This window comes from Gopherus evgoodei, chromosome 11 (genome assembly GCF_007399415.2).
Source record: "Gopherus evgoodei ecotype Sinaloan lineage chromosome 11, rGopEvg1_v1.p, whole genome shotgun sequence".
NCBI classification, from domain to species: domain Eukaryota; kingdom Metazoa; phylum Chordata; order Testudines; family Testudinidae; genus Gopherus; species Gopherus evgoodei.
This window is the reverse complement of record NC_044332.1, coordinates 36,253,408-36,278,031: the sequence shown is the minus strand read 5'-3', so window position 1 is coordinate 36,278,031 and position 24,624 is coordinate 36,253,408. Positions and strand designations below refer to the sequence as shown.

Here is a 24,624-nt window from a genome sequence, read left to right as displayed (position 1 = left end):
GGTCCTCTGGTCAGGTGTCCGGTTCACTATTTGTTAACCCTTTACAGGTAAAAAACAGATAGTTAAGGGTTAATGTCTCTATGACAGGGCTGTCAATTATTCACAGTTAATTCACACGATTAACTCAAAAAAAATTAATAGTGATTAATGGCAGTTTTAATCACACTGTTAAACAGTAGAATACCAATTGAAATTTATTAAATGTTTTTGGATCTTTGTCTATATTTTTAAATATATTGATTTCAGTTACAACGCAGAATACACAGTATATAGTGCTCACTTTATATTATTTATTACAAATATTGTCACTGTAAAAATGACAAACAAAAGAAATAGTATTTTTCATTTCATCTCATCTAAGTACTGTAGTGCAATCCCTATATTGTGAAAGTGTAAGTTACAAATGTAGATTTTTTTGGTTACATAACTGAACTCAAAAACAAAACAATGTAAAACTTTAGCACCTACAAATCCATTCACCTACAAGTCCTACTTCTTGTTCAGTCACTCTAAGAGAAACTCATTTGTTTACATTTACGGGAGATAATGCTGCCCGCTTATTTACAATGTCACCTGAAAGTGAGAACAGGCATTCATATGGCAGGCAGTTTTGTAGCTGGCATTGCAAGATGTTTATTTGCCAGATATGCTAAACATTGGTATGCCCCTTCATGCTTTGACCACTATTCTAGAGGTCATGCTTCTATGCTGATGATGCTCGTTAAAAAAATGTGTTAATTAAATTAGTGACTGAACTCACTGGGGGAGAATTGTATGTCCCCTGCTCTGTTTTACCCACATTCTGCCATGTATTTCATGTTATAGCAGTCTCAGATGATGACCCAGCACATGTTCATTTTAAGAACACTTTCACTGCAGATTTCACAAAACGCAAAGAAGGTACCAATGTGAGATTTCTAAAGAGAGCTACAGCACTCGACCCAAGATTTAAGAATCTGAAGTCCCTTCCAAAATCTGAGAGGGATGAGGTAGGGAGCATGCTTTCAGAAGTCTTAAAAGAGCAACACTTTCATGTGGAAACTACAGAATCTGAACCACCAAAAAAGAAAATCAACCTTCTGCTGGTGGCATCTGACTCAGATGATGAAAAATAACATGTCAGTCTGCACTACTTATTGTTATCAAGCAGAACCAGTCATCAGCATGGATGCGTCTGGTGGTTGAAACATAAAGGGACATATGAATCTTTAGCGCATCTGGCATGTAAATATCTGGCTACAACAGTGCCATGTGAATGTCCATTCTTACTTTCAGGTGACATTGAAAACAAGAAGAGGGCCGCATTATTTCTTGCAAATGTAAACAAACTTGGTTGTCTGAAGGATTGACTGAACAAGAAATAGGACTGAGTGGACTTTGTTTTGTTTTTGAATGCAGTTTATTTTTGTACATAATTCTATGTCATGATAAAGAGATTGCACTACAGTAGCTGTATTAGGTGAATTGAAAAATACTATTTCTTGTTTTTTACAGTGCAAATATTTGTAATCAAAAATAAAGTGAGCATTGTACATTTTGTATTGTGTTGTAATTGAAATAAATATTGGAAGATGTAGAAAACATCCAAAAATATTTAAATAAATGGTATTCTATTATTAACAGTGATTAATTGTGCGATTAATAATTTTTTAATCACACAATCACGATTAATTTTTTAAATCGCTTGACAGCCCTAATTTGAACACATAAATGATTTATTCCTTACACAGCTATGGATCTGCTGTACCTAGAACTCTACACCCTTATATAGATTTATATTTACTGTAAATCCCATACTGCTAATAGTTGTATCTCATTTTCAAACCTGTAACTTTTCAGACCTTTATTTTCAAATATGACAACACACAATTTTAATTGAGATGTATATGTAAGTCACATTTGACCTTTAGAGGTTTCTAGCTGCTAAAAAATATTTTAGTGTAGTTTGACAGAGTGAACTGTCACATGGAGGAAACAAAACCTGGCTAGCTGTAGGTGGTCCAGCTGGATCCAGTCAACCATAATCCTCTCAGAGGCTGCTGGGAATGGGAGGGGTCTGTGGCTTATACAAGGTAGACCCAGCTAGAGTGGGAGTGTGTATTTTTTTGCTTCTTGAAAGATAGCTTCATTAAAGCTGGATGTGTGGAGCCTGGTAAGTAGCCCAAGAAGGTTACAGCGGAGCCTTGGAGCAGAAAGGAACAGAATACTGGAGAATGATAGACCCTTGGAAAGGAAGGTATTGTACCAAGGAAAGTTTGGATACAGGCTGGGTCTGCCTCCCTTTAAAGACTTGAATGTTGGGGTTCCTGAAAGGGGAAAAAGGGTCTTAATTGCACTTGAGAAACATGGAACATGCAGCACTTTTGGAATCTGGGATTAAAAGTAAAATGAGTGTTTAAACTTTGGTAAAAATAAATACGGATACATCTGTGTTTTAGGTACTACTACATTCTCTGGCTTCCTTCCCTCTCCTATCCCTTCCCCCTCCCCATTTCTGTGATGGTTAAGTCACCCTAGTCCAGCAGCCAATAATCTGGTGCTAGGTAGCTAAATGATTAGTTGTAACAATCTGTAAATGATTTAGTTCTTTAGTGTAGATGGGCTTTTACTGTCCTGACACTAATCTGATGGAAACAATTTTGCTTTATAATTTTTTTAAGCATATACAAGAGGCATGAAGATTTACACAACTGCTTTTAAAATGAAAAAGTCTTTACATGTTTTGTGAATTTAAATACAAACAAGCAATCTGTTTCAATCCTCTCCCTTGATGTGGCTGCTACAGTCTGTTACTGATACTGTGTAGCCAGTGCCCTCATCTGGCCATTCAAGATACTGCATACAAAATTAAGGCAAGTACACCTCTACCCTGATATAATGCAACCCGGTATAACATGAATTCGGATATAACGCAGTAAAGCAGTGCTCCCGGGGGGTGGGCTGCACACTCAAGCAGATCAAAGCAAGTTCGATATAATGCGGTTTCACCTATAACGTGGTAAGAGTCTTTGGCTCCCAAGGACAGCGTTATATTGGGGTAGAGGTGTATTGAGGAAAAATTACTAGGGCCATTTCACACAATTTTGCCAGTGCCAGCTCTATTAATGTAATCTATTATCATTATAAAAACTTATACTAGGAAACACCTCAACCTAGTAGTATTTTCAGTTGTGTGTGGTTGCCCTCTGAATAGAGAGGCTGGTCTTTGTGGGAGTGCATATAAAACTGCCACCAGAATACTCTCTCACTGGTCTCCTGTTTTTTTTCTTTTTCTTTTCAATATTAATGATCTCGCTGGAGGAGGCAAGTATGGAAGAAGTAGAGGGGAGCTAATGGTGCAACTTGTTTTCCCTTCCCACCAATCCAATAGATACCCCTATTCCACAGCTGAGAGACATGGAAGGAGGGGTGGGAGGTGGCTGAGCTCTCCAGATAACCTACACCCAGAAGCCGAAGAGCAAACCAAGCAATTCACTTGCATAGACTCCTCAATACAATGCAACCTCCCTCCCCTGAAATACTTACAATAAAGCTGTAGCTTTTAATATACGGATTGCTGTGTAACAGTCACGTCGTAACACAGGACATCTTGGCACAAGACTCACCCTCTTCTGCCTAAATATTATTACATGGGATGTTCAGCAAATGGAGGATCACAATCTGTTCTGAGACCCTTGCAATACATAACAGCAGAGATATTAGAAAAGCTCTGACAAACTCTTGTTTCCTTGCTTTATAAGCCTACAAAGTGTATTGTATCAGTAACATTAATTTCCAGCCAGAGTACCTGAAATAAGTGTATATATTTTTCAAATGGAATCTTTCAACCAAATTAGATTGCTATTTGCTTCAATTAAAAACCAGTTTATTCATTAACAGGAAAATGTAATAAAAATTAGGCTTTTAAGTATAGCTTTTCTGAATGGCTAAAAAACAAGGCATATATTCCCTCGTACTGAATAGCGGCATTCTGATTGCCTATCACTCTACTGTTACAACTGGTTACATCTGCATTTATTGGTGTAACAAATACATTCCCCAAATACAGGACTGTTAACATGTATCCTTAGGGCTGCCGACTTCTTATTGGCACAAAACTGAACACCCTAGCCCCGCCTCTTCCCTGAGGCTCCACCCCCACTCACTACATTCCCCCTTCCTCAGTGGCTTGCTCTCCCCCATCCTCACTCACTTTCAGTGGGCTAGGGCAGGGAGTTGGTATGTTGTAGAGGGCTCTAACTGGGTGAGGGCTCTGGGGTGGGGCCAGAAATGAGGGGTGCAGGAGGGGGCTCTGGATGAGGGGTTTGAGGTGGGGGGCTCCAGGCAGGAGCAGAGGGATTCAGAATATGGGAAGGGCTGCAGGTTGGGGTGTGGGTGGGATGAGGGCTCTGGGCTGGCGGTGTTTGGGGTGGAGGGGGCTTGGGGTTGGGACGTGGGCTTACCTCCGGCAGCTCCTGGTCGGTGGCGCAGCAGAAGGCCTAAGGCAGGATTCCTGCCTATCCTGGGGCACCGCACTGCACCTCAGAAGTGGCCAGCAGGTCTGGCTCGGGGGGGGGAGGGACAGGATTCTCCCTGGGACATGCTGCTCTCGCCCACAGGCACTGCCCCCCCCAGCACCGATCGGCCGGTTCCCGGCCAATGGGAGTGCAGAGCCAGTGCTCAGGGTAGGGTCAGCACACAGAACCCCATGTCCCCCCCAGGAGCCGGATATGCTGGACGCTTCTGGGGCACACCGCAGTGCCCCAGGACAGGTAGGGACTAGCCTGTCTTGGCTCCGTTGCTCCGCAGCACCGACCGGACTACTGACAGTCCAGTTGGCGGTGCTGACCGGAGCTGCCAGGGTCCCTTTTCAACCAGGTGTTCCGACTGAAAACTGGACACCTGGTCACCCTGTGTATCCAACTTCTTGGAATGTGTGACTGAACTAGTAAAATAAGAGAAATACCAGTTACAGGAGTTAACCTTAATTTATTAACAGCTAATGACATTTATAGATATCTTTAATAAAAGAGGGCAGTGATGCCATTACATTGCTTTCAAGTTCCAATCTCAGATAATGGGTTTAAAAGGCCACCATTCACACACAGTAAAAAATAAAATAAAATGGGAACATTCATAAAAGAGCATGCCCACCTTTTATAGCTCAGTGGTTGAGCATTGGCCTTCTACACCCAGGGTTGTGAGCTCAATCCTTGAGGGGGCCATTTGGGGATTTAATTAGGGATTGGTCCTGCTTTGAGCAGGGGGTTGGACTAGATGACCTCCTGAGGTCCCTTCCAACCATGATATTCTATGATACTAAAGCATATAATCAAAAACAGCAACAGAATATGCTCTTCAGAGGGCTGCCTCTGCAAAGGACAACCCCTAACTCACATTGAAAACTATGGTGTTTGGGGGGGGTACTCAGAACACTGCAGGACTGGTCTTCCTATAGTTACCATCTTTGATGTCTGTGTTCTCTAACTTTGGTATCAAATTTATAATTCTCCCTACAGGTTTTCCATAAGGGAGCACTTATGCTTCAGTAAGAATGTAAGCAGTAATTTAATGTCCAGGCTGCTTTACAATACTGAGAGCTAAATACAGTAAACCAATCCAAAATGAAAACCTTATGATTGACTCATTTCAAAGCAATGCATAATTAAAATGGTGTTTGTGGAGTGACTTAAAAATAGCCCAAAATTAATTTGAACTACATATATGGGAAAACATCCCATATGGATGGAAATGTTGGAAATATCTTTTAAGTTAAATCTTTATCAGAAGATTTTTTTTTCTATTTCAAGTTTATTTTCTTCCAGCCATGATCTTTAAATATTGTAATGCATTGTGAGCAGCATCATTGTGAGCATTGCCCCAAGTAATCCCAGTACCATGGCAAACTGTGACTGGATTGGTTGAGAGTTCAGCAAGACATTGGTACTGTCCATTCACGCTCAGTTCTTCTGAAATTATATAAGCAAAAAAGGATTAGCTCAACATTATGCCTTGCATAAGTTACTGCACAAGTTCCCTTGTTACCCCCCAATTTTTCCAAGTGACAGGTATTAAAATCACGTATACAACCACACTGTGACTTTCAGTCACTTATTACACAGAATTAATTTCCAAAACACTTATGGAAAGTGTATGAAAGATAAGGACAGAATGTTAATTATACTCTTGAATGATCCATTCAGCTCTTTCTATTCCTGCTGTGCACCATGTATAGTTATTTTGGTGGTAATGCTGGAAAAAATGATTGGAAATATTATCAATTATGTAGGTGTCGAACTAACTTTTAGAATGTGCTAGATACTTGTAAATTAGTTACTAGAGATCAAAGCTAACACTTTTGTACCATCATAATTTCTTATTAATCAGGACATCTCTATTTGGAGGGTTAAGAATAGTATGTACATTGCCAAGAGTCTGTATAGTCTAGACTGCATATACAGTACTTTTTTCATCTTAATGCAATAAAAAATGAGTGGTATTAACTACCATACAAGATTGTATCTGCTTTTCCTAGTTGCAAGGTTGTGTTACAGCTCAAGTGGTGGTAACACAAGGGAGAACATGAGATTTAAAAAGAGAAATAAGAATCAGAATAAGAGAATGGAAGAGAAAATTTATAATTCCAGTTAGATTGACCAAACTTCTGAAATCATAGTAAGTGGGGATGTGGAAGTCTTTGGCTCTTATGTTCATAGCCATAAATATGGCTCACTGTTTGTCACTGAGGTCACGGATTCCGTGATTTTCCACGATCTCCATGACTTCTACGAGGGCCAGTGTGGCTGACCCCCAAACATGTGGCCCGAGGGCCAGCTGGTCAGATGGCCCTGGGCCAGCCACCCCAGTTGCTGCTGGAGTGCTAGCCCCAGGGACTGCCCGAGTAGCAGCCGGAGCGGCTGGCCCCAGAGACTGCCGGTGCAGCTGCTGCTGGAGGCAGTGCCCAGCCAGTCGCTGCAGCCACTTCCCTGAGCAGCCCCTGGCAGGGGTGCCTGAGCAGCCGGAATAGCTGCTTCTCCAGGCAGACCCAGGTAGTGGTGCCCGGGCAGCTGGTGCAGTTGCTGCCAGTAGCAGCCCCCTGGAGAAACTGCCCCCTAGCTTTCCTCCCTAGCAGCTCTCCCTCCAGATGCCCCTAGCCCCAGCAGCTGTCCTGGCGCCCCCCAGCAGTGACCCCCTTAAGATTTAGTCACAGGTATTTTTAGTAAAAATCATGGACAGGTAATGGTCCTGTGAATTTTTGACCTGTCCATGACTATATACTAAAAATACCCATGACTACATCATAGCCTTAGCCATAAATAATGGCAAAATCTAGGCTTGGATGCCTCTGTAGTTATAACAATTTAGGCTCCAATCAGACTCATGTGGGCAAACCATGACTTCAGTGGAGCTGCAAGTGAGTGCAGCCTCCACCCACATATATCAATTGCAGGCTTAGAGCCTTGAGGCAAAGTTTTCCTTATGCTGTATGAGCAGAGCTCCCATTTTAACATCACTGCATGTTTTGCTTAAGTGTGGATCAGAGAGGAAGAACTTATCATTCATGTATTACAATATTAACACACCAAAAGTCATACCTATATTCAAATATGTTATAACAAAACCTTGTTCTTCTGCAACTTCTCCAAGCAGTTGGACATAGTCTGTATTAGGAATACTGAGTGGACTTCTCTTCAGCAAGGTAATTTTTTCTTCTTCTGAGTTCCTTAAGGCATCCCATGTGCATCCTAAATTATTTCCCACTTCATTTCCCTGAAAACATTTGAAAAGGGTTTAGATTTGTTTTTACATAAAAATGATGTTCAGCAACAAAAAAAAATCATGCAATATTCACTTTTATCTACAAAAACGCAGAAAATGCAAACTTCCACACAGCACCTTTATATAGTGTCTCAGTGAGTCCCAGCTTTTCTGTTCAGCTGCCCCAATGATGGAATGGTGCCTGGCTGCCCACTACCCTATTCCTTATGCTATGCTTTGGCCTGATTACAACTCTCTTACTTTCTGCCTGTGTTCTCCCCGTCTCTCATTCTTTCTTTTTCATTTTTTCCCCTATATTTGTTCCCCTTCTCCTCACAAACACAGTTGGTGCCTTCTCCCTCTTTTCAGCCAACCTCAGTTCTCCACTCCTTGTAAACTGGTCTGGCCTGTGTTCTATGCCTCTTGCACGACTGCTTCCTCCACAGTGCCTGTTACAAGAGAGTGTGCAGACAATACTGTTGAATGAAAAGATGTGTATTGCTGCTTGGCAAAAGCAAAGCATATGCAGCTGCCAGCAGTGGCTGACTGATGGCCTCCTTGATACCCTAGATATGCCATGCAAATTTAGTGCGAACAAACCTAATATATCCCAGAAGGTACACTTTAACAGAGCATCTTGTCTTGTATTTTTATAATGTTTCCCAATCACTTAATTGGGCAAATACTTGTATTTCACCAGCATGTGTTGTCTGTGTCAAGGTATTAAATTGTAGTAAGCAAACAGATTCTAAAACACTAATCACTTATTTTACTTTTTGCACTTTATTCCCCCCTCCCACTTTTTCAGATTCCCTGCTCCCAGAACTCCCTTATGTTACTGGTCAAATAAAAATTATCCCTGTTTGATATCCTTTGTCATAATGTCAAATGAGGGTATCTACAAACAATGTAGCTCTTTTCTTCCCTCTTGTGTGTGCCATTCCTTCCCTCTGTTTTATTAAATAGGAGGATGGGTTATTTGAAGCCAATTAATAAGAATAGCACAGAGAAAAATCCTACTTTTAATGGTGGCTGTCCTTATATAGTCTCTTGCACTAATGTCATACTAATAATCTGATGCAAATTTGGATGATAGCCCAGAGCTTTTGGGTCCATCTAGAAATAGGAACATGGTGTAAAACTTTGTGATAATGAAAATGTCTGACCATTTTTTGTTTTGTCATTGAATTGCCTGACAAGATTTATGGCACTTATGCTGCTCTGTCCATTACTTACTAATGAAATATTGATGCTATCTGGAGGGAAACTGTGGAATTTGGCAAGAAATTTTTCAGCAGCATTTCGCTTTGCTAGTTTCTTAGATGTCCCAGTCCCTGCATAAAGAAACAAAACCAAAGAGTATTAACAAGAGAAAAATGAACTGAGGTGGACTCAGTGGCTCAGAGGACTGATAATTCTCTGTAGGTTGCTGGTTCAAATTTACCACAAACAGTAAGAAATAAGTTGTTACTATCTGACTGCTGTTTGAAGGTTTATGTGAAATAAACTGACTTCAATCCTGTTGCTAGTGGACTAGTACTGGGGGCACACTGCTGCAACACTGAGTTCCTGAATTACTACAGCTTGTTGATTATTCAATCTGTAGATAAGCAGAATCTGGTCTTTAGATGTGTTTGGGTTCCACAAATAGATTAATTATTATAAAACATTTTAAATAATATCTTGACACAAACACTCTTGCAGCTTACTCTTACTCACATTTTCCTTCTTTTGAAAGAATTGTAATACAACTGAAAGGTACTCAGTTAAAAGAACTGAAGCCTTCTATTTATACTCAGAACAGGCAGAAGATGTGAAATTGTGCAAGTTCTCACATTGTTCTTCCAGAATAACTCAGTTCTAAACTGAAGGGATCACCTCCTGTAGTGAAAGAACACTTCAGTCTGTAAATCCAGTTAATCCTGGGACACTCTGCTAAGACTGGTTTCAGAGTAGCAGCCGTGTTAGTCTGTATCCGCAAAAAGAACAGGAGTACTTGGGGCACCTTAGAGACTAACAAATTTTAAGGTGCCACAAGTACTCCTGTTCTTTCTGCTAAGACTGCCAATATTGGTGCTAGTTAATAATTGCAATGGTAGTGGTTTTGTGATGGAGGACACCTGTTAACTAAGAACTAGACTAAAATCAACTCACTTCATGTAGACCACCAAAGAGACATCAGATAGCAACATTTTAATCATTAGCCACCTATTTTGGGGTTAAATGGGTGACCCAAATCATTGAGCAATCCACCTGACTTGAATTCAACCTGCAAGTCTCCCTGTAAATGCAGTGTTGTTAACCACTGATGGTTACAGGTATTCAGGGTTCCTAGAGAATTTGTCTGATCTAGTCTTATGAAGTACACTAAGGAAACAGGATTTAGAATGTATTTTATAGTAATTTAAAGAGCAGGATTCTCCCGTAGACTCCATTAAAAGTAAGTAAACTTCCAATTTCTCAGCTGTAAGAAAACACATTAAGCATTTAAAAACTTAGGGCCAGATGGTTATTTGCCTCTATCATTACTACTGAGCTTCAAAGCTGGAGGTTAATATCTGTTCTGAGGAGGAAGATTTAGGGCTTGTCTACACTACCCGCTGGGTCAGCAGCAGCGATCGATCCAGCAGGGGTCGATTTATCAGGTCTACTATAGATGCAATAAATCGACTGCTGAGCGCTCTTCCATTGACTCCAGTACTCCACCAGAATGAGAAGTGCAAGTGGAGTTGATGGGAGAGAGTCAGCTGTTGACTTATCACAGCGAAGACACTGCGGTAAGTAGATCTAAGTATACTGACTTCAGCTACGCTATTCATGTAGCTGAAGTTGCGTATCTTAGATCTACCCTGCACGGAAGTGTAGACAAGTCCACCGTGTCTTGCACTAAGTATTTCAAACTGCTGCTTCTCCTCACCAATCCCTTTTCATAACTTCTGAAAGCCTAAATTCTATATCAGAATGTCACTAAGTACAACCAGGGAGTCCTCCCCTCCACCAAAAAATTCCAAAACAATCTAATTTGAAGATGGGTTATTTGCAGCTAACCAAATGCTGGTCATGAGGTTGGAAAGGCTGGTCAAGAATCACTTTTGTGCAAATTCTATACTTATAACTCTAGAGTTTACAAGGAAGTTAAGTGCCAATGCAAAATTTTTGCAGGTTATCCAACATACACAATGCATGAATGTCATTCATCAAATACTTGTTTAAATAAAACTACTATGTATTTGCATAATCTGTTGCTAACTTCAGATGGAATATTTTACTTCAGTACACTGTGGAGGTATCATTCAACAACTTGTATTGCATTGAGAAATGTTTTAGATGCAATGTTTTAAATAGCTTGATTAAAAGTCTTATGTGCAAATGCTATTTAGGATATCTGTGCAATGCATTCGCACATTCTCTTGCCAATTTTGAGGTAATAGGAAAGAACTGTCATGCAGAATATCACTTATCCTAATATTTAAAGGCACTGCAAGTCTGCATTTTAAAATTTAACACCATAACTTCCAGCATTTTCAAGTTAAATAATGGCACACTTTTTAAAATGGTCTATTCCTTAATGTTAGGGAACTGAAAATGTATCCTCACTGTCCAAATGCTAATAGCAAATATTTTAAGTGTGCCAATGATGCATTTTGAATGTCATGAATCTGCTTTAAAAAAGAACCAAAAAAGGTACAATATTAATGTTTTTAAATAAAAAGGGTGGGAGGGGGAACATTCACAATTAATTAGGGACTGTTATGGAAACTGACCACATTCTAAATTTGCTACATTTTGTGTTGATTTAAAAATATATATATACCAGTTTCTACAAATGTTTCTATTCTGCAAGTCATTGTAAACTCCCGCTTGTGAGGAGGCCCCGACTCATGCGCAAGTGAATATTCAGGAAGTCTCCATCCCTTCTGGACAGCCAGTTCCTAAAGAAACAGGTGTTAGACCTGACTAATAGAAAAAATTCTGCTCTGGTCTGTCTCTAAACAACCCTTTCAAACAGTTACCATCTTTGCTTAGCAAAACTCATTGGTCCATTTTTAAAAATACATTTACCACCATAACACTGAAAATATTTCAGTAATAGCTTGAAGAGCACAATATATTGATGTGGGAAAACACAAGGATATAAGTTACCTAAAATGACACATTTACCAGAAGTCAAAGTAGAGATGGGATCAAACAGAAAAGATTGTTCTGGTATTTGCAAATACTAGTAGCACACATAAAAGCCCTCCAAACACTAGTAAGTTATATTTTAAAGAGCTGTGTTAGCCTAAAACCCTATCTAAAAATGAAAGGACATAGGGTGGTTTTGTAGGGTGTTGATCCTGAGCCCTCACTCTTCAGGCTGGCAGGGTTTGGAATGCCATGTAAGAGAGAGGTACCTGGTCCTGTTCAGAAAAGTTTAAAAACCAGCTTCAATTTCAGCTGTTTAGTCAAACTTGAAACTTGAAACTTTGAATAAGTGCCAATTCCTCCTTTAATCATTCTGAGCTATTAAATTCAATTCTTCATATTTTTAATACAACTCTCCAAATTATAGTACCGATTTGGCACGGTTAGCCTGCTTAAAACAGAGAATCAATTAACAAAACTAGTGACAGTGAACATATCACATCAAGCAATACTGTACCCACAGCATTAAAATAAAAACATAGTAGTAGAAAAAACACAATCCTAGTCTTGTTGGCAGTATTTTTTTTCTTTTTGACCTAGTAGTGAGACATGCCTTCCAACTAAAGTTTCTATGTTATATCTCTTGAAGAGCAGAATGGTACCTAAATGGAATATTTTAAAGAGAGAAAGAAACACCTTGACTAGATTTAAGTTTTTTAAAAGCAATGGTCATGAAATGTGGCTTCAAGGACTTATTCTTTAATGAAAACTGTTGTTAAGGGAAGTGGTGTCTTAAGCTAAGCTTTCTGTACCATCTACCTTAAATATGTCTCTGGAAAAAAATTAAACAAGCAGCAGCCAAATCTCATGTCCAGCAGACTTTCAGTTTTTGATTCTTACTTACAACTAGTCATTTGTGAACAATGAGACTCTTCAGAGCCATGCAAGTAAACTTAGGTCAAAACACTGCAGTTTCCTTTAATATGAAGCCCCTTCAAAGTCAATGGGACTACTTGTGCTTAAAGCACATACAAAACTGTCTTCAAGGTTGGGTGTCTGGGCTCAATCCACAAGGTACTGAGCAGTCTAGCCCCAATCCAGCAAGGCATCTGTGGCTGAGTGCTTCCCTGGATTGGAGGCAGAGTGCACAGCACTCTGTTTAGACCTCAAGGGTTTATCCTATAGTGTTAAAACTTTAGCACTTAATGCATGTGTGTATTAACTGTGATACTAAATGTTTCATATGAAAATGTCAAACAAAGCACACATGAAACATTATTTAAATACGCAGATTTCTGTACATAATCTGTTCCTCTTCTTCCATAAACACTCTAAATTTCAGAAATACAGAACACCTTACATTCATCAGAACACATGAAAAATAAATATGTTGTCTATGGGTCTCCAATTTCAACCAGCTTTGTGAACATTTTAAAGAAAATTTTACAGGAAGCCAAATGTTCGTCTACACCTGTTTACAGCATGTTTTTATTTTGACAGTGTTAACTAGACCTAAACATAATTATAATAGTAAAGTTAGTTGCATACATATTTCATATTCTCACTACAGCTGGCTCTCTACATGCTTTCCCCGCAGTGAACACAATTAGTGCTTGCTCTTTTCTGACCTGTACTACTTGCTCTGGGCTGTCTATGCTGCCTTCTGTAACTTAAAAAAATAAAAATAAAAAAAGTTCAAATGAGTTCAAAAAGTAGCTGCTAGTTTAGTGTAAATAATGCCTGACAAGTCTAAGAACCAGAATAGATTTTAAATTCAGGCTTATCCAATATTCATTTTTTTGTAAGGAACATTTAACACACAGCTGAACTATTTGCAATGATGGTCTTAAAATGCAAAAAAGTTACATCTTACCTGTAATGTACCTATAGGATTGGTTTGATTTTGTGGTTGCTTTGGAGAATCTGGAACTATGGAATCTGGCACTGAAAGACTAAAATAGTTTAACTTTTTTTTTTTTTAAACTGACAATTTTAAGTTAAAACTGCTGAAGACATAAATTAGGCACTAATCCATTAATAACCTAGGGCCTCCATCCTCAAAACTCTAACACATACATTTAATTTTACACATGTGAGTAGTCCCATTGAAATCTTTGCATGATTAGTGTCCAAGGCTAAATCTCCATCTTCTCAGATGTGGAAAACACTATATCATAATTATTTGAGATCTAAAATTTTAGAGCCAGATACACCTAATATTAATGTGTCCCTTGGCAACTTGTGGATACTTACTTTAAACATGTCTTTCTCTCCTCCATGGCTGGGGTGGGGAGCAGAGATGGGGAATCACACAAACAGCAGATTGACCAGTTATACAGAAAAAATAGTAAAAACTGAATATATATGAGGTGCCTTCAATTATTATTATACTATAATCATGTAATTTGAATATGTTTAACAGCTTCAAGTTACACAGTACACCATCTTGCAACAGAAGTAGCTCCTGAAAAAAGACATTAGTCCCATTTCATTTTAGACAGTTTCACTAGGAAAATAATGAAATATAAGAATCTAGATTACAGAAAAAATAACAGTGGGTATTCACCCATGAAAGCTCATGTTCCAATACGTCTGTTAGTCAATAAGGTGCCACAGGACTCTTTGCGGCTTTTACAGATCCAGACTAACACGGCTACCTCTCGGATTATAAAGTTTGAGAGAGTGTCAGTTTTTAGAGTTAAATTAGAAAAAAACTTTCCTCAAAAAGAAATGGAAGTCTTCCAACTGATGAACTGATAGTTTGTTTGGGTTTTTTTGGTGTTCAGAGCTTCTTTTAATGCCATATTTAGATCGGCAGTGACATTTTGTGCAGTACAATACAGCCACTCCTAACTCACCCAGTACTTGCATTTCCTTTTAAAACATTCAAGGCAGCTTCTGCAGCTCTGTGTTTTGCAATCTTCTTGCTATGACCTTCACCTGTATTAAAATAGACAATCTGATATCCCTAAAGCATGACAGCATGTGACTAATGACAACTGTGTTAAATTGTTATAACAGGTAACAGCCCTGTCTGGAATCTCTACAGCATTATGTGATGCAGCCCCACCCCTGACATGCTCCCTCTTGCCCTTACATTGGGGTTTGAGATGGGGTCCTCAGAAGGCAGGCTTGGGTGACTTTCTCTATAGTGCCTTTGCTGAGGGAATCTAGGGTGGGTTATATAGTAGCAGAGAAAGACATGGGGAGGGTGGGGGCATAAAGAGCAGAATTCTATATAAGCAAAACAGAACACTCCTCCAGAATCTGGAATTGAACCCAAAAGTCCTGAGTCTCTGTATCCCTCTGTCAGCAAATACGTAGCTCTGAAAACCACTGGCACGGTGTTCTTCATCTCCCCCTAGTGGTAGTCCACAAAGAATGACAGCATGCAGTATTATTACTATCAGTTGCTGCATTACCTCAAGTACTTTAGTCTGAATCCTGCTGATGAACTATGTTCTATGTTATAGAATGTCTTAAGTCTCTTTTCAAAAAGAAAAACAAAAAAACCCTTGTCTATGACATCCCAAGAAACTATAATTAAACGTTAAGGTTGCAAAGTCAAGTATGCAAAAGTCAGGAAACACCAAGCTTAAGGTAGCTTGTGCATCCTTAATTCTGCAATCATGTGCATGTGCATGTGCATGTGCATTATCATATGCACATGGTCACACTTCCCTCCCCTCCCCTCCCCTAACAGAAACGCTGCCTCATTCAGTGCACTGCATAGATCTGCTTGGGGGATGAATCAGGGCTGTGTAATAATGGAGGCTGTTTGTAGCAGAAGCTGGAAAGTGCGTACCTATTGTGATTGCTGGGAGATGGCAGACCTAAGCCTGCCCTCAGCTAAAGTCCCTGCCCCTTAGCCGGCGGCAGGGGAAACTAGTGAACCTGGGCCCCAAGTGAATACTGGGGACAACAAATGAAAAAATAGGGATGGGAGTGAAGGTCAAAGAGTGAAAATCGGGGAACTGGATGAGGACACTGAGCAGAGAACCCAGACAGTGCCCATTGCTCCTCAAAGGCATCTAAGGAGTCAGTGGACACTGCCCAGAGCAGTGGCTCTCAACCTTTCCAGACTACTGTACCCCTTCCAGAAGTTTTTGTCTTGTGTACCCCCAAGTGTCACCTCACTTAAACACTACTTGCTTACAAAAATCAGACATCAAAATACAAAAGTGTCACAGCACACTATTACTGAAAAATTGCTAGTGCTTTTTATGTAGCCTGTTGTAAAACTAGGCAAATATCTAGATGAGCTGATGTACCCCCTGGAAGACCTCTGTGTACCCCGGGCTTAGAATCACTGGCCCAGAGGAACTCTGCCTGGAGACATGACTTCGCACGGGATTGGAAATAGGCCCCACAGTTGCAGAGCCCTGCCCAGCTTCTTCCTCCTGGTATGATGGATGGCAGTATTGCCAGCACCAGGAGGTTGATAAGGAGGTTTTGCAACTTTGTGGGGCCACGGATAGGGTGTGCAAGGATCAGGAGGTGTGAGGGAAAAGTGCAGTCAGAACCTCTGTAACTGGTCCTGGAGGAGCCAGGAGACGGGCTGCAAACTGACGCACTGTACGTTGATGTGTGCCAGGATCTTCCACTCACTGCAGACGGGATAGGTGTTGAGGGAGTTCATGAAGTGCCCCAGCTACATGCACATGCTTATGCCTTCATGGAGGAGTCACCAACTGATATCCCTCGTGGGCCATGAGGTTACCTCCCCTCCTCAGGTAGCAGCAGGTCCCACCACTTAGTGTTAGGGAGGTGGGCTGGGGGGAGACACAGGGCAATGAAGTGGATAGTATGAAACACAAGTGCCTACAGATGTTTCCTTGGTGGTTTGGAGGTGATACAGCTGGATGTCATTCAGCCAGCTCAGGCTGGGTGTTTGGGAGGCTCATGGGGCAGATGTCCAATGTCTAATTCTGGAGGGCCAGAGGTGAGCAGTGGGTGGAGAGCACCTAGCTACAGGACCCACTCCAGGAAAGAGAGAGAGAAGTGGGAGGGAAGGCTGCCCTCACCTCCTGGAGCATATGACTGAGGACACACAGGGTAGACAATCCCTGGCTGGCTGAGCACACTGGGGTCCACTCAGTCTCTCTGATGATAGTCTAGGTGCTCTCTCATTCTGGTGGCACCAACCTCCTGGAAATTGTGTAGTGAATGAGGCAGGGACTACAAGAAGAGAGAGGATGTTCTCCTGGTTATTCATGCTGAATGCCATCCCAGAGAACTAGATTCTATTCCTGCCTCACACAATTCCTTCAGGCTGCTGGGCAAGTCACAAACTAAAATTTTCCAAAGGGAGCCACTAATTGCATGTTCCTCATTTTTGAGTGCCCAATCTGAGATTCCTGGGGCTGGATCTGCAGAAGTCTGAGCATTCACAACAGAAGTCAATAGGGACTGTGCTTTGAATATACAAAGTGTCAAAAATGCAAAGTGCTCTGAAATATCAGGCCTTAGACATCTCAAGCTGAGCATCCAAAATTAGTGGACACTCTTGTAATTTTGACCTTAAACTTTTTGCGACTCAGTTCTGTTATCTGTGAAATGAGGATAATATGACTACATAATTTCATGAGTGTTCTGAAGATCAATTCATTGTTTAAGAAGCATTCAGTTACCTTGGTGAAAGGATGATAGAAACACCCAAGAAGAAACTAACAACTTCTTATTTGGTGCATGGCTTAAATGGTATGTACTTAAGACCTGGGGTCACACACTGAGGAGGCTACAGATAAATAATGAATAACTATGCTTTCACTGAAGTAGTGATCATATGGAAATATATACTAGAACATGTAATTTTCATAATGGCTATGTACAAAGGGGACAAATCAAGGATATGGGCAACTTTAATTCTGGAATTTCCTTGGCTTTTGAGTGCTTGACTTTACAACCATAATGTTCTTTTAATGTAATATTTTTGCATGTAATAATTCTACACTTAGTGCTCTATCATGAAGACAATAGATGTAGTTTATTCCAAACAGATTAATTTAAAATTAGGGCTGTCAAGCAACTAAAAAAATGAATTGTACAATTAAACAACAGAATACCACTTATTTAAATATTTTTGGATGTTTTCTACATTTTCAAATTTCTTTCAATTACAACACAGAATACAGAGCATACAGTGCTCACTTTATATTTTTTGTGTGTTTGCACTGTAAAAAGACAAAATAAATAATAATTTTCAATTCACCTAATACACATATTGTAATGCAATCTCTTTATCATGAAAATTGAACTTATATAGAATTATGTACAAAAATACTGCATTCAAAGATAAAACAATGTAAAATTTTACAACCTGCAAGTTCACTCAGTCCTACTTCTTCAGCCCATCGCTCAGAAAAACAAGTTTGTTTACATTTGCAGGAGATAATGCTGCCCACTTCTTGGTTACAATGTCACCTGAAAGTCAGAACAGGTGTTCTCATGGCACTGTTGTAGCCGGTGTTGCAAGATACTTACATGCCAGATGCGCATGCTTCAACCACCATTCCATGGGACATGTGTCCATGTTGATGACGGGTTCTGCTTGAAAACCATCCAAAGCAGTGTGGACCAATGCATGTTCATTATATATGCCACCTGCAGAAGGTTGATTTTCCTTTTCGTGGTTCAGGTTCTGTAGTTTCCACATCAGAGTGTTGCTCTTCTAAGACTTCTGAAAGCATGCTCCCTACCTCATCCCTCTCAGATTTTGGAAGGCACTTCAGATTCTTAAATCTTGGGTCGAGTGCTGTAGTTCTCTTTGGAAATCTCACATTGGTACCTTCTTTGCATTTTGTGATATCTGCAGTGAAAGTATTCTTAAAATGAACAACATGTGCTGGGTCATCCTCTGAGACTGCTATAACATGAAATATATGGCAGAATGTGGGTAAAGCAGAGCAGGGGACATACAATTCTCCCCTAAGTAGTTCAGTCGGAAATTTAATTAACACTCTTTTTTTTAAACACATGTCACCAGTATGGAAGCATGTGTCCTGGGATGGTGGCCGAAGCATGAAGGAGCATACAAATGTTTAGCATATCTGGCACATAAATACCTTGCAATGCTGACTACAACAGTGCCATGACACTGTAAGTAAGAAGAGGGCGACATTATATCCTGTAAATGTAAACAAACTTGTGTCTTAGCAATTGGCTGAACAAGATGTAGGACTGAGTGGACTTGTAGCCTCTAAAGTTTTACATTGTTTTGTTTTTGAGTGCAGTTATGTAACAAAAAAAATCTACATTTGAAAGTTGCACTTTCAGGACAAAGATTGTACTACAGTACTTGGATAAGGTGAACTGAAAAATACTATTTCTTCTGTTTATTATTTTTACAGTGTGAATATTTGTAATTAAAATATACACTCTGATTTCAGTTACAACACAGAATACAAGATATACATGAAAATGTAGAAAAATATCCAAAATATTTAATAAATTTCAATTGGTAGTCTCTTGTTTAACAGTGCAATTAAAACTGTGATAAATCGCTATTATTTAATTGGGATTAATTTTTTTTAGTTAATTGCATGAGTTAACTGTGATTAATCAACAGTCCTATTTAGGTTAGGTTTTCCAGAATCCTCAAGCTAGCAGGCAGCTCTTGGAGATTTTCCCTTCAGCCAGTGAACATTCTTACCTAGCCAAGGTAATATTTATCTTTGTCTTTTTTACTGTATTTTCTGAAAATATCAAATCAGAATTAACAGCCTAAAACTGCACTGTTTTACTGTTTAGTCACATGTGAAACTCAAAGTTTAAAAACTTGCTTTTTAGGCAAAGCTATTCAAGTTTGGCAAGTACTGGAAGGACCAAAAGCAGAGCATATTAACCTATTAAAAAATGAAATGGTCAAATCATAACTTTTTTTTGTTTTCATTGGAAAATACATTTGAAATAATGTAAAGGTTTTTTTCTTAAACCACTGCCAACAACCATACCAAAGGGTAGCAACATTACAGACCTGTGCCCGTTATTTCACCTACTGTGACTTTAAAGGTGAAACTTGGAAGATGTACTTGTCCTTCAGCCTTCTCAAACTTGTACTCAGGAGTGATACCAGCCTTCGTGCCATATTCATGTAACAACTGAATTGGTGTTTTCCCTGGTTTGGCAACAATCATTTCCTCCAAGCTACAAAGAAAAGAATAAGATTTCCCGATGAATAATTTACAAACGAGAATAATTTAGAAGGGAAAACTGTATTTAAAGCTGGTTTAAAAAAATCTGAATCTTATGATTTTTTTTCACTGAAACACTGAAGAAATAATTTTACTACTTGGCTTTTGTGGCACTTTTCATCCACAGATCTCAAAGCACTTTACAAAAAAGGACAAGCATTGTTACATTGGGATGGGGAGACCAAATTATAGGGAAGCAAAGTATTTGTCCAAGGTCCCATGGTAGACCAAGACAGAACCCAAGTTTACTGAGTCCCAATTCACTAGGCCAATATCTCCCAAATTTCCATTTTTTTTAAAATCAGCTCTAGCTACTGTAAAAGGATAAAATTACCAATCCTCTCCCCCCAATCTGGATGAGGAAAAAATAGTTTAATGAATTCTCAGTGTGTAGGGCCTTGCATCCATTCATATATGTGAAGTTTATTGCAGCACAGAAGGAAACAAGAACAGAGATGTAAGTAGGTGGAAAAGCTATTCAGAGGTCTGAGCTTAAACTTGTTTAAAAATGCCCAATAAGAGGCTGTAGAGATGGGCACATCAAAACTAGAACAGCAAGAAAAGAAGAGTATTTTAGCTGCAGCAGAGAAAGGGAAAAGATTGCAGTGGTTCTCAAACTTTTTGTATTTACAAGCCCTTTCACACAGCAAGCCTCTGAGTGTGATCCCTTTTATAAAATAAAAAGTGTTTTTTAATTAACACTTTTAAAGTGATATTTGTATGTTTGTTAATATCACTTTTCACAGCAGACTTACTAGTGCAGACTTCACAGCGGACCTGTTAGCTAGCTGGGAGGCATATACTTGCGGCCCCCACATAACAACCTTGCAACCCCCTAAGGGATCATGACCCCCAGTTTGAGAACTTTTGTGATTAGAGGAAAAACAGGTAGGTCACAACATGATCAAGCCAAGCAACACTAAGGCATGTCTGTATTTAGCATTTGGGGGACAGAAACGTTAATTTACAAACCATTGTGGAGGAAAAAGCAACAGGATTTGGCAAAAAGAAGGGATGGAGTTAGAGGGATATGTTGAAAACAAAAAAACCGTGCAGTTTCTCAGATTTACAAGACTTTTCTATCTTAATACCCAATAGGCCGGGAAACAAGTATTTAAAGCCAAGCACATGTATGATTTTTTTGCATCAGGAGGACCTACATGCATTTGCAGACTATTCAGAACTATCAGCTCTACATTGTAAAGCACATTCAGTGCACAAAGAATACCAGATTGACAAATCAGGAGACTAGTCACAGCACTATAACAGTGTCAGTAGTGACAGTGCAAAATTCTCTTTGAAGTGCCATCCTGTGTATCTCAGCCCTCTTCTAAAGAGGCTGCCTAAAATGAGAAGCAGACACAGACTGTGTGACAATTCAATATGCTGAAATTGACAACAAGAATGTCGTTTTGTTTCATTTTGTAATAGGGACACCTATCAACAAAAAATCAGATGGACTCCAGTTAGTTTACGTAGGTCTCTGAATTTTGGTTACTACTGAACCCCACTGGATTCAAATCACTGACTTCCTTGTGAAAGGCTCTCATTACCTGTGCTTCAAGACAGCTTGTCATCGTCCATTCAAGTTATGAAAAATCAAACTGATCTTACTAAATGATGAAAGAAAATTATTTTATGCTGAAAGCCTGCACTGACAATTAATAGGGGAGGGAAAGTGATTTTCAGCTGGAAGCTGCATGCTATGAAACCAGAATACAAATTAGGCAACAAACACTTAATACAGGATCAGTCTTAAACACAGCAATAACGAATTAGTTATATAATGTGATAGAAAACAAATGCCAGATTTTTGTAGGCAATTGTTCTATTAGCAGGTAGGAAGAGGGGAAAGAAAATATTTGCAAAATAACATTATATTACAAGTAATTAACACTATCTTCTGATCACCAAGACAACTGGGAGTGGCTTCAGTTACACCATGGTCAAGTGATTGGATACCGAAAGCACCTAATAATTATCCCACAGCAAAGAAACAATCATTGTTGAGGATCTGAAGGTGACAGGTCTATAGTCGATTGAGCTTGCACCCATCTCAAAACTTATCAGGTTCAAAAGTTAACAGTATCTGGATAGCTGTCCTTCAACAAAAGCCTAGCTATGTCAGGAACTGGTGTGTTAGGCAGGACTATTCACATGCTTAAGGTCAAACACATGAGTTTGTAAGATCGTGGTATACAAACACTGTCCTTGTCTGGCTTGGAACTTAACCTGGACTTCTTTTCCCCTTTCCTACATTATTTATTTTGCTACGCCACTAGGATGACAGAACATTATGCTGCTGGAAGTATCATGAAACAAGTTCCTGAGCATTTGTCAAAATGTACCATGGCACTGTTTTAAAGATGGGCTGTTAGGGACCTAAATATTTCTGAGGATCAGGATCTTTCTTGCCAGGGGGGCGATTACTGTCGCTCTACCTAGAAGTCCATCACTTCTGGTTTGAACTGGACAGGGTGCATGAAGTGGGCCATGTTTAACAGCTGTCACATTCTACCATGAAGGTGGCTCCTTTTCAGGGATGCTGAGTCCTGCTTACAACCGCTAAGAGCGTTAACTTTAACTTTACACTGACATGACTGAGAGGTGTTTTCAACGGAGAGCTGAGGGTAAGGGCTATTGAGCCTGCCTCTGACTGCATCACTCTGCCTCCGAGGGCAAGGGACTGGGCCTCGGGGGCGGGCGGGCCGAGCGCCGGCCGCTGCAGCAGCTACACTCGCAGCCCCGGTGGCTGCGCTCAGAGCAGGCGGGGGTAAAGGCCCCGCGCCGGGTCAGAGCCCGGGACAAAACCAGGCCGAAGGGCGGGACGCAGCTGGCCGCTCTCTAGGGCTGACCGGGCTCACGCTGGGCAATCCGCGGGCAGAGGGGAGCGGCGGCCTCAGACAGAGACCAGCGTTTTCCCCGCTCGCTCCGCCGCGAACCAGGGCAGCTGGGCCCAGCGAAAATTGGGCGGGGGCACGAGCCCGGCCGGTCCCAGCCCCGCAGAAGCGCTTGGCCGCGGCCGCTCGCGCACCTCCGCTGAGTGGGGAGCGGGGGAGGGCTCCCTGATTACCCACAATGCCCCACTGCGCCCTGACCTGCGGGGCTTGTCCTGCGCCTCCGGGCTCTGCTGGGTCGCGGCCGGGAAGGTCTCCTGAGACATGGCCGGGCCGGCCGCCGCCGCCGCCGCCGCCTCCCAGCGAAGCGCGTCCCCTAGGGGCGTGTTGTGGGGGCGGGGCCGCCTGCCTTTCCTGCTCGGCACAGGCCCCTTTCCTGCCGCTGGCGGGGAGGCGACAGTCCTTCCTGCCCTCCGCGGAGCGCGCGCTCTGCGGCCGGAGGAGATGGGCCCGGCCCTCGCCCAGCGCACCCTGTATGGCCTGGCCTGGCCTGGCGAGTTTTGCACAAGCCCCTCCCCCCCAGGAATCCCGGTGGGGAGGGGAATGCTGCCCCCTGCCCCCCAGGAACACAGCCATGGGGCAGAGAGGGAAGCCCTATATTCCCTCTCTGTCAACCCCAACACAGGCCACTCCCCGCTCATGTATATGAGCACTCTTAACGGCTAGCAAAATCCCATGTGCCCCCTGTGGTGGAGTACACCCCAGTGTTTACCCTAGGGCTGCTAATTTTGGTTGGATGTTATTCCTGGAGATTTCATCACATGGCATAAATCTTTAAATCTTGGAGACGCCAGGCTAATCCTGGAGGGTTGGCAACCCTAATTTACCCCTACACTATTGTAATAATCTTTATACAAAATATACCCTGTAAGCTATCACTTGAAAATCCATAACTTGCTGTTTAGTAATGTTCCGTTGAACTATGTATGGCAACATTGTATGGGAAGTTTCTAAGATGTCCCCTAACCATGTGGTTATTAACCCAGGTTCTAAACCCCACAGTGTGTCCAAACAGATATTAGCAAATTGGTCTGTCCTAAACAAAGGACTGTGTGCTTGCTTTAATTTGCATTTAAGCAGTGAACAGAGTCATCAAACAGGAAGGGAAGATGAAGTTCAAACAGGTGAAAAGACCATCAGGGAATATTTTTCCTGGTAGACTCTTTATCTCCTGGGTCTTAGCTTGAAATGTTTAAGAGGGGAACTGAAACTATAAAAAGGAGGGTCAAACACCCGAAGGCACCCCTCTCTGTCTCTTTCCCTGCCCTTTGCGTTCACTGTACCTGAGGAAACAAAGGCAGCAGCTATTGAATACTCTAGGGCAGGTGTCCTGACCTAAAGAGTTTAGTCAGTGTAAGACTCCGGAACGCATGTGGTAAGAATACATTAGATTCAAAGCAAAAAGTTTTTTGTTACATTAGGCACTAGTAAGCATTTTACGTTTATTTTTCTTGTAACCATTTTTTACTTTTATGGCTCATTTCTTGTACTCACTTAAAAGCTATCTCTTTGTTGTTGTTAAACTTTTTATATCTAATCAAATGTGCTCAGGTTGAAATGTCTGGGTAACTCCATTTATGGTAACAAGTTTTATGCATATTATTCCCATAAAGTAATAATGGACTCAGGATAGTTGTACTGTCTAAGTGGGGGATGGGACTGTGCAGTACAGG

General features: G+C 40.9%; 1 protein-coding gene across 6 annotated transcripts; it reads right to left on the bottom strand.

Moving 5' to 3' along the window:
• Positions 1–23,269, bottom strand: PRKRA (protein activator of interferon induced protein kinase EIF2AK2). 6 transcript variants are annotated; one of them, XR_004002571.1, is made up of 10 exons: positions 23,153–23,267; positions 19,838–20,007; positions 14,721–14,802; positions 13,736–13,814; positions 11,552–11,669; positions 8,974–9,071; positions 7,575–7,749; positions 5,877–5,948; positions 3,526–3,615; positions 1–39 (listed from the first exon to the last, which is right to left on the bottom strand). XR_004002571.1 is itself a non-coding variant. In XM_030579756.1 (9 exons), the coding sequence occupies exons 1-9, from the start codon at positions 23,215–23,217 to the stop codon at positions 3,602–3,604; spliced, it is 873 nt and encodes a 290-aa protein (XP_030435616.1). In that variant the 5' UTR covers positions 23,218–23,267; the 3' UTR covers positions 1,634–3,601. The 6 variants fall into 6 exon arrangements, 4 of the variants coding, with proteins under 4 accessions (XP_030435616.1, XP_030435615.1, XP_030435613.1 ...); XR_004002572.1 differs by lacking the exon at positions 1–39 and adding an exon at positions 1,645–2,306; XM_030579756.1 differs by lacking the exon at positions 1–39 and having other exon boundaries at positions 1,634–3,615.
• Between the last annotated feature and the right edge of the window lie 1,355 nt (positions 23,270–24,624).

Excerpts from the sequence above, each read along its gene's own strand:
- PRKRA (XM_030579753.1), bottom strand. The coding sequence starts at position 23,217 with ATGTCTCAGGAGACCTTCCCGGCCGCGACCCAGCAGAGCCCGGAGGCG. Across the intron at positions 7,750-8,973 it reads ATAGCATCAATATTTCATTA|GGAAATGAAGTGGGAAATAA; the intron begins GTAAGTAATGGA and ends AAATGTTTTCAG. Across the intron at positions 5,949-7,574 it reads TATAACATATTTGAATATAG|AAGAACTGAGCGTGAATGGA; the intron begins GTATGACTTTTG and ends ATATAATTTCAG.